The 15,842-nt window shown below is 41.1% G+C and overlaps 1 protein-coding gene across 2 annotated transcripts in view; it reads left to right on the forward strand.

The window, feature by feature from the left end:
• Positions 1-1,697: 1,697 nt before the first annotated feature.
• The window catches only part of LOC133150204 (gamma-aminobutyric acid receptor subunit gamma-3-like), a 48,777-nt gene continuing 34,632 nt past the window's right edge, over positions 1,698-15,842 (forward strand). The window contains exons 1-2 of one of the 2 annotated variants that reach the window (XM_061272586.1): positions 1,698-1,961; positions 2,186-2,361. In XM_061272586.1, the coding sequence (XP_061128570.1) occupies positions 1,906-1,961; positions 2,186-2,361 (232 nt within the window). In that variant the 5' untranslated portion in view covers positions 1,698-1,905. The remainder of the gene's footprint in view (positions 1,962-2,185; positions 2,362-15,842) is intronic. The other variant, XM_061272587.1, reaches the window with a different exon arrangement.

Consider the following 15,842-nt stretch of genomic DNA (forward strand, 5'->3'; position numbering starts at 1 on the left):
GTCTTAACACAACATTTTGATCAATATGTATTGCGTTTGTGGGCTACGAGTCAGGCAGGACAATTCAACCGTTTTTATCCATCTCAAGGGGCAGCCAATTTGCCAGTTGCTGTCAACTAAAAACGATATCACAATTGCAAGGTCTCGGGTCACAACCAATCATGGCTAAGCTTCAGAAAACTGGTGAGGCGTGGTTGGTTGTGACCAGAGACCTGGTAACTGTAACCTGATGTCATTTTCAGTCGAAGGGAAGTGGCAAAATGGTCACTCTTAAATGGATGGAAACAGGTGGATTTGTCTTGTTTGATTCATATTCCACAAATGAAATATTAATAAGAAAATTGTTGGGCTGCAGAGAACATATTGGGAAAAAATGGTGATTGATCTCCCCTTTAACACTGTTTTTAGTCATTGTGGGATAAACTCAATGACACAGCCTGCTGCTTTGAGCAATTACCAAAGTGAATTTGGTTTGTTGTCATGGGAACTTTCTGCTGATGAAAAGATGATGGCTTGCAGCGCCATGTCAATAAAGATTAGCTGTGCTGTACCCGCTTTGCTTTGTGACTCTACAATCGGTTTCTTTATATATTTGTCCCCGTGGCCAGTGAAGGACAATTGAAAGGCCTCCATAGCAACCGTGACCATCACATGTGTTCTTAAATCTAAACATAATTCAAGACTTTCTTAAAGAGGCAGTGTGTAGAATGTTTAGATTTTCCAATGTTCATTTATTTAAAAAAAAATACTCTACAACAATATGCACAAAAAATGTCCACATACTTTTAAAAAAAAGTTTTGTATATATACTCATAGGTCTTGTAATCACTAATTATAGTAGTACAATGTTTGCGCCTCACCAAACAGGATGCTGCCATATTTCTGCTACAGATACTCAAAATGCATTCTATTATTTAAAAAATCTCTTCAAGTTCTGCAGCAAAATGATTATTGTTGGGTCATTTGTGTTTTGTTTCATCTACGATACTGATTTAAATGAATGAAAAAACTGTTGGAAACATAATGTTGGACATCCATCCATTTTCTGTACCGCTTAGTCCCCACGGGGCGTGCTGGAGCCTATCCGAGCCGTCATTTAATGTTTTGCAATTAAGGGTCATTTCATCTGAGGGGAGTTATTTTTCAAATCACATGTTTGTGCTCTAGAGGGCAGTGAAGCCTCTAAAGTGGCCGAGACAATGTCCACTGTTGGCTTGTGAACCTTTTCTTTTGCAATTAGAGTTACGATGGGCTATGTGGCACAGAAAACGGCGCTAATATTATTTCTAAGGATAATCATCATCATTATCATCATCATCCAAAAGACAAGGAATGTCTGCGTTTTATGTGCAAAACTAATTCACACGCTTGCAGCATAATGGCCCAATTATAACGGTCCATTTAATATAACATGCCACTCTAGCCAATTATGTTTTTTTGGGGGGAAAAAAAATCAACAACAAAAATCTTCCAGACATCAAGTGCATGTAAAATGCAGGTGACGTTATGCGTGTGCGGTGTATTAGTCACGTTAAAGGATCGTCTCGGTACAGAAAGGGGGAGGAGGGCGCAACTGGAACAAGTACATCTGAATCCAGCGACCCCCCCCCCCCCCCTCGCTTGAATGATCGTCAATCGATTGTCTGAGGATCCGCGTCGCCGCCTCCCCCATACACACCGCGCCCCCTTCGCAGGAGAGGACCGCGAGCCCAACTGTGGTCGGGCGCGCACGGCAAGCGAGTGGAGGGGGAGTGCGTGGGCGGATGAGGAAGTTCAGCGCTCAGATTGATGGCCACACACCCATCAGAGTGACTACTTTTTTCTCCTATGAGTGGCGCACCGGCGGGGATCTCCATTCAGCAGGAGACATATAAATAAAGCTGGATTTGTTTTCCTGTGGTGAAAATGACAATCAAGTTGGGGGTCGTCCTTTTCTTACTTCTGTCAATCCACGGTGCTCGGTGAGTCGGATTCATATTGCCTTTTAATACCCGCGCGACGCTTCTGCACACCTTAAAAAAGTTGCTTTATGTAAATCGGAACGAATGCATGCTTTCCCTCGCGCAACTGCACAGCCGTCAAACAAACCTAAACAACGACAAAAGCTGGGCACAAATGAATATCGTGTCTTTTGCACAGCGAAGGGACATTAACAACGTGCACCACTTGGCCATTATGTTTACAGTTTGTCGGTGTTGTGTTCCAGTCTAAATCTGCTGCCACACGGGGACGACGATGAAGATCTCCACGATACGACTGTCAATCAAATGCTGGTGCCTAGATCGCATCAGGAGGATGCCACGCTGATTCTGAACAATCTTCTCAAGGAATACGACAGGACACTTCGGCCCGATATTGGAGGTAAGACACCAAGCATCACAAGTTATAGATGTGTTTATGGTCCTCAGGACCACTCATCCGGCGTCTGCATTCTTTCACATTTCATGTGTGCAGTCAGGCCGCAATCAGTGTGAGGACAGTTTAAATTAAAAGGCCTAATATAAAATACAATTAATGTCACAATGTCTGTAATGTCCAAATTTGTCAGTGGGCCAACATTTTACTGGACTATTGATCTCAGGGGGCTGGACTCCAAATGAGTAAAATTTAGCCACATTATTATTTGATGTTGATTGTTTATATATTTTTTTCCCATTGCATCACAAAGCTGAAGACATTTTGGCCCTTACAGTCTTATCATGTTTTCTTTTTCATAGGCACTCACTGCAGCTTAATGTCACTTAATGAGGAAAACAATTAACAACAATAAAATTAAAAATATTGAGGTGATTTATTATTTGCAAAGGGTGAAATGGGCATCGGTAAAGTTTTTCTTTTTATTATCAGGACAATGTTTGCATTACGTGTGATTGTTGATGACGCTGGGATAGTCTACAGCTCGACCTTTTATTACGTTATCAAAAAAATGGAAGGATGGGAGGGGTGAGGGAGAGGGGGAGAAATAACCACCATTTCATGCTGTACCACACTGGTGGCGATCAATCCTGCTTTGTTCAACAGGAAATCTTTAGTGCATCAACTGGACCGGGAAGAAAGCATGTGTGATTTTAAATAATTGATTGAATTACAACAGTGCGAGATTCAAACCCATTTGTTTTCCTTGTTTACAGATGACGTGAACACGTTTGAAATGATTGCTGTCGTTTCCCTTCTCTCTGTTGAATTGATCTGTATGTTTGCACTCATTTTGCAAAAGTATCTTGCTCTGGCGTGTCACACTACTTTACTTAGGTGGCTGGCAAAACTATCACCTTTCTTCACACCTTAATGTGGAAACACACGCTAGATAAGGGTTGAGTGTACCTGATTGCATGTTTGATAGAAATGGGGATTTTCACCCAGTTGGTGAAATGGTGAAAATAATACCCACTCGACCACCAGCTGGAGGCAAGCGTTCCTTTGATTGCACCCACATCTCAAACTCCTTGGAGAAGAATGTTCCTCTTTCCAGAGGTGGGAAAGATAGTCGCTAATCATAGAACTCCTTCCCAGGTGCCTTTTCTGAGGCGTGAAGCCATGATTGTGAGTGGTGACAACATGGGCGTCGGTCTCTCGGGTTAAGTGTGGGGGCGCCATGCTGCATGTGACTCACATGCTTAAAATGGAATATTGTGTTATTTCTCCATCATATGCTCTAATCATTGTGTTTTGTGACCTAAGCAGTAATAGAAAGCCCAAGTGTATAATTTCGGAAATGACACCATAGGTGGATGTAAATTGGTTCTAGTTTAGGAAGAGTGTTAAGTACTGGAGGAACAAAGTGGGCTTGAGGGATCTTTTGTGTGCAATGGATATTATATACTAAAAATGACAAAGGATGGCAGTGGTTGGGGGTTTGAAACTTGGCTTTAGTCTTCCTGTGTAGAGTTTGTATTTTCTGCAGTGAAGTACTTTTTCACACAGGGCCAGGTAGCTTTGAAAATGTTTTTCCATTCAATAAAATCACAGTTTAAAAAAATGCATTCAATGTTTACTTGGTTTATGTTTAGCTTATATTTGTTTGATGGTCTAAAACAGGGGTCCCCAAACTTTTTCCTGTGAGGGCCACATAACCTTTCCCTTCTCTGATGGCGGGCCGGTGGCAGTTTGTAACAGAAAAAGTGTGACGATCGTAGGGGAGCTTAAAAAAATTATTGTTTTCCAGAAAGCCACACATAACCAAATAACGGTTATTTAATAACCCTTTCCAGGTTCTTTACAGAAAAAAGGTCAGGAAACAAATAATAACACTATTAATGAAATAAATAATAACTAAACCCTCTCTGAGTTCTTCACAGAAAAAACAGGAAATAAATAATAACTAAATAACTCTCTCTGGGTTCTTCATAGAAAAAAAACCATGGAACATTAACTTTCTGTTGTGCCATGCACAATCTTAACAGACAAAAGTTCAGCTCAGTTGTCAGAGCAGAACCTCTCTGACACATATGAGCAGTCTCTTAAAGTTCTTGTGTTCCTTCCTTATAATCCTTTTGTAGGTTCCAGTAGGCTTGTAGACACCGCTGTCTTTTTTGTTAAAGTTTGATAGTGCGTCATAGTCTGGAGTAAAATTTGTTGTGGCAATTCTTAGGCGAGATCCGAGGTGTTGGTCCGTTTACCTCGATCTGTGACGGGTAGATGTTGACGTTCATGTGGCTGAACGTCACGTCGCGTACGTCGAGCCAAATTGGCAACTCTTTTAAACGCTCGGCACTGTGTTCACCCTGCTTTACTTGGGCGACATTTTAACGGAAGGATTCCAGGGGAAGGTTTGTGGGTGGGTTTAGCGCAAAACTGCATCTGAAAGCTCAGCGCGCGAATTACAAGAATGCTGTCGTCACAGCCCACGCTCTAAATTCGGGACTGATACAAATAGAGCGCGAGTGCGCCATGTCCGTACACGCACTTGTGAGTGTGCACCGAGCTTTCTGACACGGCTTCCGGTAGTAAATGCGCAAGCGAGCGCTCCCCCTTCTACTGGGGAAACGCAGTCATTGCAGGCAAAATGAGCAAAAAAAAAAAAAAAAACAGTTTAATAATACAATTTATTCAGGGTTGGCGGGCCGGATTAAACGGTCCCGCGGGCCGTATCCGGCCCGCGGGCCGTAGTTTGGTGACCCCTGGTCTAAAACAATAAAATGGGGAAACTGAAAAAAAACACACATTTGAGAAGCATGCAAAGACTTTTTACGGCAGTATATACTATATATTCATGCCGTGACCCAGTAGGATCTGTTTATTTCTATTTGGGCCAGCGTTTCTTTTCTTTCCGCTCCCAACTTGAATAATACTCACATGTGTGGACATCGCCAGGGAATTGCTCCACTCCGCATTTTGGAGTAAACATGATGTTTTTATTCTGCTGTTTTTTTGTTTACTGCAACCTGTCGGGACTCTGCTTTTCACCTAAATCTTGACACACTTCTACATTTATGCATGCTGATTAAGACCTTGCTTTTGCAGGCAAGACATTCATGTAAAGACCTAAAAATAATGAGAAACAAACATTCACTTTGATCAACAATGAGGGAGATTCGTTTAAAACCTGCCATCAGAGACACCTGACAAAAACATGACGTGTACTTTGTCTCCAGATATACAAGGTTACTGTGATTCCTGACCACTTTACCAACAGCAAGTGAAAATGGAAAAATGCATATAGAAGAGCGCTTTCTCTCTTCTTATGTCTTTTGACATATGGCAAACATGTACAAACCTGCCCACAATACGTAAGTGGTTGTCAAAACTAAAAGGGTCTGATATTGTGTGACAACACCTTGGAGGAAAAGTGTTGTCGGTCTGAATTTTTGTCATCCAGAAGTTGATGAATTTGGAAATGGTGTTGCTCACAGTTCAGTCTAGAAAAAATATTTTGTTGTTGCCATAATAAAATGACAATTTTGAGTCATTCAAGCACAAGTAAACTTGTCTCATTTGAAGTATGGTATTTAAGTATAGTATATCAACACTTGACTTAAATGGCAATTTTAAATCCCAAAGTGTGGTATGGTGTGGGCTTCCTCTATTGGTATGTGAAAGAATCACGCATTGAAATGTTTAACATGTGCATAACGTTAGTGTTTTTAGCAATTTTTTTAGTATGGTAAAGTGCTGTGAAGTACAGTTCAGTTGTATTAGCTTTTAAGTACAATACATTTGTATTTCATTATTTACAAATATGTGTTTTCAAACATTTATGTGGGTGCACTATTGGTATAGTTCTCATGGCCAATACATTTTTAACTAACTATTATTAATATCCATCCATCCATCCATCCATCCATCCATCCATCCATCCATCCATCCATCCATCCATCCATCCATCCATCCATCCATCCATCCATCCATCCATCCATCCATCCATCCATCCATTTTCTGTACTGCTTTGTCCCCACGGGGGTCACGGTATTATTATTATTATTATTATAAATTAACAGTAGCTTTTTATTTTCTATATTTGAGCACAGTTAATGTTCTAACTGCATTTTTACAAGAACATTACATACAATATATTTTATGGGAGTAAGGCCCATGGCTTTTTTTTTTATTTATGAAAATGTGGGCCAACCACGCTAATTTTAAATGCATTACCATGATTATGTATAGAACAACAACCTCGAGCAGTTGAGTTCTCAAATGTGGTATGGTGCGGCTCATGCTAGTGGTATGTGAAAGAATCGTTAAAATGTTCAAATGTGCACAATATTACAGTGTGGACACTTTTTCCAAGTTTGTACAGTGCTGTTCTTAAGTACAGTTCAGTTGTATTTCACTTTTAGGTACAATACATTTGCATCTTACCATTTACCATGTGTTATTGTGGTACTTGGAGGGTAAAGTATTTTCTCTCAATGGCATGAAGGTTAAGAGTTTATAAAGCACTGGCCTAAAGGTTTTTAAACAGAAACACGTCATAGCCGTATTTCACAGAGACCTTAAGTTTTTTTGTTATCATACACAGCGTTCCTTGTATCCTTTGACTATTATCAACTCATCCAACGCTTCTAAACACCTTGTCTGAAAATGTTTTAATCATAGGCAGTGATGAGTTCTTAACCGTATGTAGAAAATACTAAAACTGCTGTTTTGTGTTTGTTTGACATTGAGGAATATACTGTAACAGTAACTGTAAACTGCCGTGCTTCATTTACATTTCACCATATTGTGCTTTAGATATATATTTTTCTTAAAATCCAAAGTACTTCCAAATAATAGAGGACACCTTTTTTTTTTTATCACAAAACCTTGTACATGTTCTGCCCACTCAATAATTTGCGCTCTCCTTATAAATTCCCCTGCTGTGTATGAAGAATGTGCTTATTATCCCCATTGCGCCCGCACCTTGGATGTTTGTCAGTTGCTGGCTTCTGCTGTCGATCCACTGATATCATGAAATTAATTTTGTGATTGGCTAGCCGTAAGAGAATCTATATTGTTGATTTGGAGATATTAATACAATTCATTTCTGCAAAGTTGCAAGGGACAGGATTGTTATCCAACTTCTGCAGACCTTGCTCATTATCTACTAATATACTACTAATTATCTATTATAATTATCTCCCCATGATTTAAGGCATCCTTTGATACCTTATTCCAATAATGTCTGTCAAACTTTGATATCATGTCGAGACTATCACATGTATCAGACACGCACAGTTTAATATACTCACCTAAATATAATGGGAGCAGCACACTTGACCACGATAGCGAAACCTGCTGTGAAGTGTCGCCCAGGTTTAAACTGCAAGCCAACCTTTCAGAGGATGGGGTATCTCCCTAAAACTCTGCTTGCATAATGAGGGATGAATACTTGATGAGATCCAGTTGACAAACCCCTGTGTCGCAAATGAATTGTTAATGCTGAGGCAAAATCATATGCGGCGAGTGTCTAGCGACACATCTAGGCCAATTACTCAAAGGTACTGATTTTCCAAAGACTTTTTGTGATGATGTACCTCAAACAAGTCTTGCTCCTTTGCATAGAGAAGCAACTGAGGCTTTTCCAAAGGTCAGGTTATGCCCTTTTGTTTGTGTTGTTGTGAGGTAAAGCAACTGTTTACCATCCAGCTGATTAGCAAGATATTCTTCTATTTTCTATTCTATATCTCAATTTTTCAACTTCCTGTCAGACCTGTCTCATTTGTCAAGCCTTTATTGTTCCAAGCATTCCATGATTGCTACTCCTTTTTTTCTTTTCTTTAAAACTACTTCTACATATGTGGTTTATGTAGTGATTTATCAGATTTTTTTAACGTTATAAAAGTGCTCTCCTCCTCCACTCCAGCATGGAAAAGCAAGGAAACAGTCGACATCCAACATAATAGAGCAGAAATGTTATTAGCTCTGAGTTCCCATGTTTGCCCCTGTGAGGCTATCCTCAAGACTAATCTTCATATAAATTGGGTGACTGGTCGACCACCGAGGAGTACTGATCCTCACCTTAGTCGATAACAAGCAGTTTGCCTCAGATTGGACTGCGATTTTGTCCCTATTGTGTCACATTTCCTTTGGATTCTGACCATGATCCCTGCATGACCCACTCGCGTCTATGCTCGAGAGTGTGTGTGTATGTGTGTGTGTTTGTGAGTGAGTGAGTGGGTGGGTGAGTGGGGGGGGGGTGAGAGAGAGCGAGAGAGAGAGAGCGAGAGAGAGACCGAGAGAGCGCGAGAGCGAGAGAGCGAGAGAGCGAGTGAGAGAGTGAGAGAGTGAGAGCGAGAGAGTGAGAGAGTGAGAGCATGGTTTTGGTTGCTTTAAAACAGTAAATACCAAATGTCACTTATCGCTATGAGGAGACATCTTTGTATTGAAGCTAAATGTTTTTACATACTCAAACAATGGCAACAGCTATCTATATTCAGTACCGTTTGTACTGTGGTAGCCCAGTATGATAAGACGTCAAGTTATTTAACTATGCCATTGCTATTATTAGCTCCTAAAAATGTTTAACACGTGCAAACAAAGACTGTAACATGTTCATACATTGTGTTATGTTCACTTATTAAATTCTGTCTACATATTATACCGAGGCATATTAGAGGTTTTGAGCTTTTGAAGTCAAGGATTGTTAAGTAGTGAAATGATGCACTTAGTCTTCACAAATGATTCTGATTCCCTTAAAAATAGTGACTTGCAGTTGCACAAAAGAGACAGCAGCAGCATCTCCTCACACTGGCTTTTTCTCCACACTCTCCCTCCTTGACTGTGGTCAAAGTCGCTAAGCCTTCTATCTCTATTGAGCAGCCCTGCATGTGCAAAACTGCAGCTAACAGGGCTCCTGCCACATAGTCAGGCAAAGCACAGGGGAAGTGACTGAGTTTCAGTATTTGACCAGATGGAAAACGAGAGTGCTCTGTAAAAACTTCAAAGTCCATTTTAGAGGTCACATTTGATGTAATCACTCCAGGGCGGATGTTCGGGCACCCCTCATAGTGTCACTCAATTACTACTGTCTTCCACATTATACAGCAGTGGTCTTACTTCACCTTTTTTGTTTGAGTAAAGACAGCCTTGTGTACTTACACTGCTGCTTACAAGCAGCAGTGTGATGAGATTGAGGAGATGGCATGCTTGGAAGTTGATATTCAATGCCAGTGTCCTTCAGTAATAGCTCAAACATCATAAAATCCACTTTCGTCTTGGCGCATCACCAACCATGGAGTCCCTTTTTTCCTGTCCATCAGCTACGTGGTTCTCTTTCTCCTCTACAGTGTGTCATTGAAAGGTCTTCAGGAAATTTTAACCACTGTCTGTTGTCATCTTAGTCACGTTTTTCCTTTGGAATTCCTCTAATGTTGCAGCAAGTACATGAAACTCATGTGAGCTTGTGATAGAGCTGCAGGCCAATGCAGTCACCTGGCAGACCAGTCTAGTGTTGTTGGCGCTCGGAAATGACAGACCATCCCTGAACCGTCTCATAGACATAATGATCCAGTTACACAATAGAAAGAGAAGCAAAGAAGACAATAGAACAATGGGCGACACTGACAATCAATTCACCTCCTTCACCCAGCACAAATCACATTACTCTTGAGAAGCACCCAAAATGGCGCCAACCTCCGGTGGATAGGCCCATCCAGTTGGGACGGATATGCCTGACCCCAGCAGCCTCTACTGCGGCACGAAAGGACTCTTCCTCGACTTCTGTCCTGAGCTGGCTAAAGGCCAGGCTCACCAGTAAACAGGAGCTGAACCTACACATCCTCCACTATTCGGATGCAAGTGTTAGATATGTTCCATGTCACTCAAAACTCAACTCTGGTACAAGTCTTATTTGACTCGTTGCTGATGACATTTTCATAGAAATATACATAGACTTTGTTGTAAAACCTAACCTCTCTGTTTACAAGATATCCACTCCGAAGGAAATACTTTCGTATGACAGAACATTATTAGAGACTATTACACACAAGAAGAAGATATCAATCCCAAAGAAAATACTTGTGATTGACAGAACAGTATTAGAGACCATTACACACAAGACTGACCCTCTCAAGCTAATTTCCCCCACCAACCATTTACCTACAGTGTTGGCTCTACGGTAATGGCAGCACTGGTCGAAACCATTAATCATCTGGACTGATCACAAAAACCTATCATACCTCCAGACTGCCTGGCGACTGAATTCCCGTTCGGCCCACTGCGTGCTCTTTCTGGGATGTTTCAGATTCACCTGCATTTATTGCCGGGGCTCAAGGAATGTGAAGCCGCAAGCTCTCTCCCGACAGTTTCCCCTGGACAGGGGTGTGCCCACCAGTGAGGTCATCTTTGCTCCTGGCTGGCTATGTGGAGTAAATACAGGAGGCCCTCCAGGGCCAGCCAGCACCTGATGGCTGTCCCCTCCGGCCGGCTGTTCATTCCTGAACCATTGAAATTGTCAATGATCACTTGGACATACTTTTTGGACATGGGGGTTCACCGGACGGTAGTTACCGTCTGCCTTGGAGGCTGCATTCCCAAGGACATAGTCTCTGACAGAGTTCTCCAGCTCACATCACAAGTTTGGAAAGCATTCTGTAGGGCACTGCAAGCCACTTCTGGTTACCATCTCCAATCAAATGACCAAGTCGAATGAGCCATATAATGAGTTGTGATTTTTTTTCCCCCCATTCCCCTAACTTATGAAATTGCGTTTTGAAAAATATTTCAGGACATTCAAGGTATTTATGTATTAAGAGCGAGTTATTTATTGAAAAATGACCAAGTCGAATGAGCCATCAAGGACCTGAAGACTCTTACGCTGCATGGCCTCCCGACTCCCTTGCTCCTGTTTTTTCCACCTCCCATGGGTTGAATACGGACACACCTCTTTAGTTAGCGCCGCCACAGTTATGTCATCATTTATGATTAATTGGTTACCAACCCCGCGTATTCCCTACTCAGGAGTCGGATGCAGAATTCCTCAGAGTCAGAGTATGTCAGGAAGGGCGAGCTGCTCTGGGCAGACTGGCGACTTTTGTGTTTTTCGCCCAGATAAATTCTGTGAAAATTCTGAACCTGGTCCTTGCTTGTCGATCACACCTCGACACGGTGCTCAGTTTTTTTTACCATTATGCTCTGCATGTTCTTTGCAACTTCTTCTATTCCTCATGTATTTTACCCCTGTCATCACTGTACAGTTAGTTGGTGGCGATGTTCCATCATGGTTGTGTATGTGAATCACCAAAAATGTTTATTCGCTTCACATTAAAAAATTAGGCACAAGCTTGTCAAAGTTTGCATGTGTCACAAGCTGTGCTGGGACAGCATGGCCATTTGTTTTGCATTCTTAAAAGGAGTTTCATCAGAGGACTTACCCTATCTGTGGGACTCCATTAAGTTTAGTGTACTTCTTTAGCTTGTAAGGGTGGATGCTCTGGTGGCAGAAAAGTATCATTAATGCTACAGGGAATTTAACCAGACTCATCACCACACCATGATATTCTGTGACCTAGATATTTGAAAAAAATAATAAAACACATCCATAGACACCGATAGAAAAAAATGCTTCAGTCACTGAACTGAATACATGAAGAAGCTGCTTGTTGACCAGGATTATTGATCAAATCTAGGCTTTTTTAGCTGTTTTATAGTTGCCTACTTCACTGAAGTAGCACTACAACAATATTTAGTGTGTTTGTGTGTGTTGTGTGGCGTGCGTGTATGTGTATTATGATACGGCACAGCAGCTTTATGCATGTGTACATGTAAAATATTGACGATTTCCTCAATTTGTTTTTACTGTTATTGATGTGTCATGCCTGATTACTTACTTGCTGCATCATTCATGGAATAATTGTTACCACTGGCAAAATATGGTGTTATTTTATTGAAAACAATTTCCATCTCTAGTTTCACAGGCTGGTGCATCACAAAGTTTTTTATGCACTTTATTATCAGAATGTCTCCTGCAGCCTGTTGTCCATTTATGATTTACAATTTAGGTTGCAATCTTGCAATGTGTTCACATTATGCACCATCTACTGTCATCTTGGGCAAAGTTATGTTACCATGGTGATCGCTTCCCTTCTATATGATCCAGTTCAATAGTTTTTTTCTTTTTCTTTGTACTCCATTGAAAACCCTGCTATATCATATTTATTTATGCACAATGCTTACTCATTTAAGTGGAATTAAACCCAAAAATATTTATTATATGTTCTATGCAGCCCAACTAGTCTTAAAATTAGTATTCTGATTAATGTTGTTTGCGGAGTGTGAATTAAACAGCAAAATCCACCTGTTTTTACCCATCTATGTTGCTACTTGCTGTCGACTGAAAATGACCTTCACAATTACTCAGAAGGCAAAAACCAGTCGCAGCAGGAAATCTTTTTTTTTTTTTAAATAGCCTTTGGAGTTTGATCAAATTACTTCAGTTGGGAAGGTGATGAAGCTTCAGAAAACCCTTTTTATTGTCAACCCCTTTTGAGTTCCTACGCTAATAAGAAAGGGAAAAGGAATGTAGCGCCTTGATGTTGAGGCTGCTACCAAACTATGGTGCAATATGTGTTGACAAGAACAGGCCAGGACTGAATGAAGGCTGACACTTCCCTCCTAATCCTTTGTGAGTCGTGACCACTTAATTGATTTCTGTTTGACCCTCACGCTGCCCTGTGTCTCTCCTTTTACCACAGCAGTGGCAGTTCACATTTCTACACTTGCTAAAAGCATGCTGTGCTGTTTCTTTGAAGAGACTAAAAAGAAATATGAACTGAATTGACCAAAGCAAAGAAAACATGGATCCCCTGTCTTCGACCTTTTGCAAGTGTCACTTAAAAAGAGAAGTGTTACTTTTGAAATTGAAATGAGGATAAATAAACCAAATATTCACTTCTTAATGTACGCTAGACAACAGCTTATATTTGGCTCTGTGATTACGTTTTCATGGTTATGATTAATAAACAGCAAGATCATTTTGTTGCCCTCCTCTCATTACACCTTCCATTCTCAGATCTACTATAGATATTTGTTTAAAAGCCGCTTGCCCAAATGCAGTCAGGCGTCTGTGCAAGAGCTTCTCATCCACACAGCAAACACACAAAAAAAGCACTTGCCGTTTCTACAGAGTATTTCTTTAAAAAAAAAATTTCTGTGTGTGTTTAATGTATGCTGCTGCTTTTGGAAGAAGGTAAACAAGTCCAGTTTCTCAGGGTTTGTATGGTTGCATCGGAATTGTTTCCCAGCTGTGTGGCTGCTTGCCTTTTGCTTGAGTATCTGGACAGGTTACCTATACTGGAGTTGAAAAATAAAGCGAACATCAAATCATAATTATGTAACTCTCAATACCTCAGTGATCATTAAATACATACAACCAATCATGGCTCATTTAACGTTTGAAAGCTGAGCTGTGATTGGATGTTACCTGACTTCTAAGCATGTAAGGCGATTTCCAGACAAGTGGCAAAATGTGTTTTTAAAGGTGTTAATTGTAATGGGAAATAATTAAGTTATTAAATTCACAACAGACAAAATGTTACTGCTGGAAATGGCTAAATAACTTAAGTATCCCTTTAACCTGTCATGATTGAAAGCATTCATTATGGCGAGTTTATTTCAAGTGCTGTTGTGCAGACAACAAGTGGAAAGGAGTTGCAATTGGCAAGGCAGAGCATCACCCTGAGTGGTTTTCTTGCACAGACCAATGAAGCACAAGCACAATTTAGCTCGTATCGTTGCATCCACCTCTGCTTTGTCATACCACAGTCTGTCCCTCACCGACTGACACCACACAAGGATTATGAATCTAGTCCTGAATGAGTAATTATTTCGCTTTCAATACTCGTGTTTCATTGAGGTTTGGAATGTGTTGTTTAAATGTTACATGTTAATACTTGTATGTCTTGTCCATAATGATTTCCAGAACTGGTGGAATCCGCTGGCGGAAATTATTTATTTGAATTGGAAGATAAGCCTTTTTACTGCTATTTTTTTTTTAATCTAAGGAAATTGTAGAGTGATGTAAAATGAAGTGTTTTGGCATTTAGCTCAGATGTTAAGCAAATAAATCTATTATCTTGCAAATGCATACCATCAATGTCAATTAAAATGTTTTTAGGGAGTTTTTTCTCAGAGTCCTTCAGATCGTGTTTTCCAAACACTATTTTTTTTCTGTAATCAACCGCTTGATTAAAAGAGACAACAACATCTTTTAAGGGAATACAAAGTGTGTCGGGCCACAAACTCAAATAGTGCAACAGGAGTGGATTGACAAAAAGATGCATGGTTTTTGTAACTGCCAGCATGAGGGTGACTTGAATGATTTCAAAGTCAAAGTCAAAGTCAGCTTTATTGTCAATCTCTCCACGTCACAACACACAAAGAGACCGAAATTACGTTATTCTCTATCCCACGGTGACGAGACACATAACACGATAGACATACAAGTACGCGACACAATATAAAAACAAGAAGGCAAAAAATTCAAACAATCAATAGTAAGAGTGATGAATAAATAATAAATAAACAGATAACACAATAAATAAGAGGAGCAAAACGGAGCCAGCAAGCATAGCGCAAAAGTAAAAAACATCATAAACAAAAAGGCACAAACAATAAATAATAAGAGTAATAATAAATAATAAATAAACAGATAACACAACAAATAAGAGCCAGTGTGCATACAGACAGTACAGACAGTAAAAGTACAAGACGCTACGCAGAACGGGGGAGCGAGTTCAGGATCCTAACAGCCTGGAGTACAAAGCTGTTTGAGAGTCTGGTGGTGCGGGAGCGCAGGCTTCTGTACCTCTTCCCAGAGGGCAGAAGCTCGAACAAAGAGTGAGCGGGGTGACTCACATCACTCACAATCGTGGTCGCCTTGCGGGTGAGATGGGAGGTGTAAATGTCCTTCAAGGAGGGGAGCGAAGCACCAGCAATCTTACCAGCCGTGTTCACTATGCGCTGCAGGGCCTTCAAGTTGTAGTCAGTGCAGCCGCCACCCCAAACAGCAATACAGCTGGAGAGGACGCTCTCAATGGTGCCGCGGTAAAATGCAGTCATGACGGCCGGAGGAGCGCTCGCTCGCCTGAGTTTCCGCAGGAAGTACAGGCGGCGCTGGGCTTTCTTTGCCAGTGATGCGGTGTTGGTGGACCAGGAGAGATCCTCACTGATGTGCACCCCCAGGAACTTGGCGCTGCTCACTCTCTCCACCACAGCACCGTCGATGGTCAGCGGCAGGTGTTGGGTGTGACCCTTCCGGAAGTCGACAACAATCTCCTTGGTCTTGTCGACGTTCAGCAGGAGGTTGTTGTCCCTGCACCACGTGGTCAGAAGGTCAACCTCCAGCCTGTATTGAGTTTCGTCTCCCTTGGTGATGAGACCCACCAGAGTCGTGTCGTCAGCAAACTTCACGATACGGTTGTCGC

This window comes from Syngnathus typhle, linkage group LG2, assembly GCF_033458585.1.
Source record: "Syngnathus typhle isolate RoL2023-S1 ecotype Sweden linkage group LG2, RoL_Styp_1.0, whole genome shotgun sequence".
In the NCBI taxonomy this organism is placed as follows: Eukaryota; Metazoa; Chordata; class Actinopteri; order Syngnathiformes; family Syngnathidae; genus Syngnathus; species Syngnathus typhle.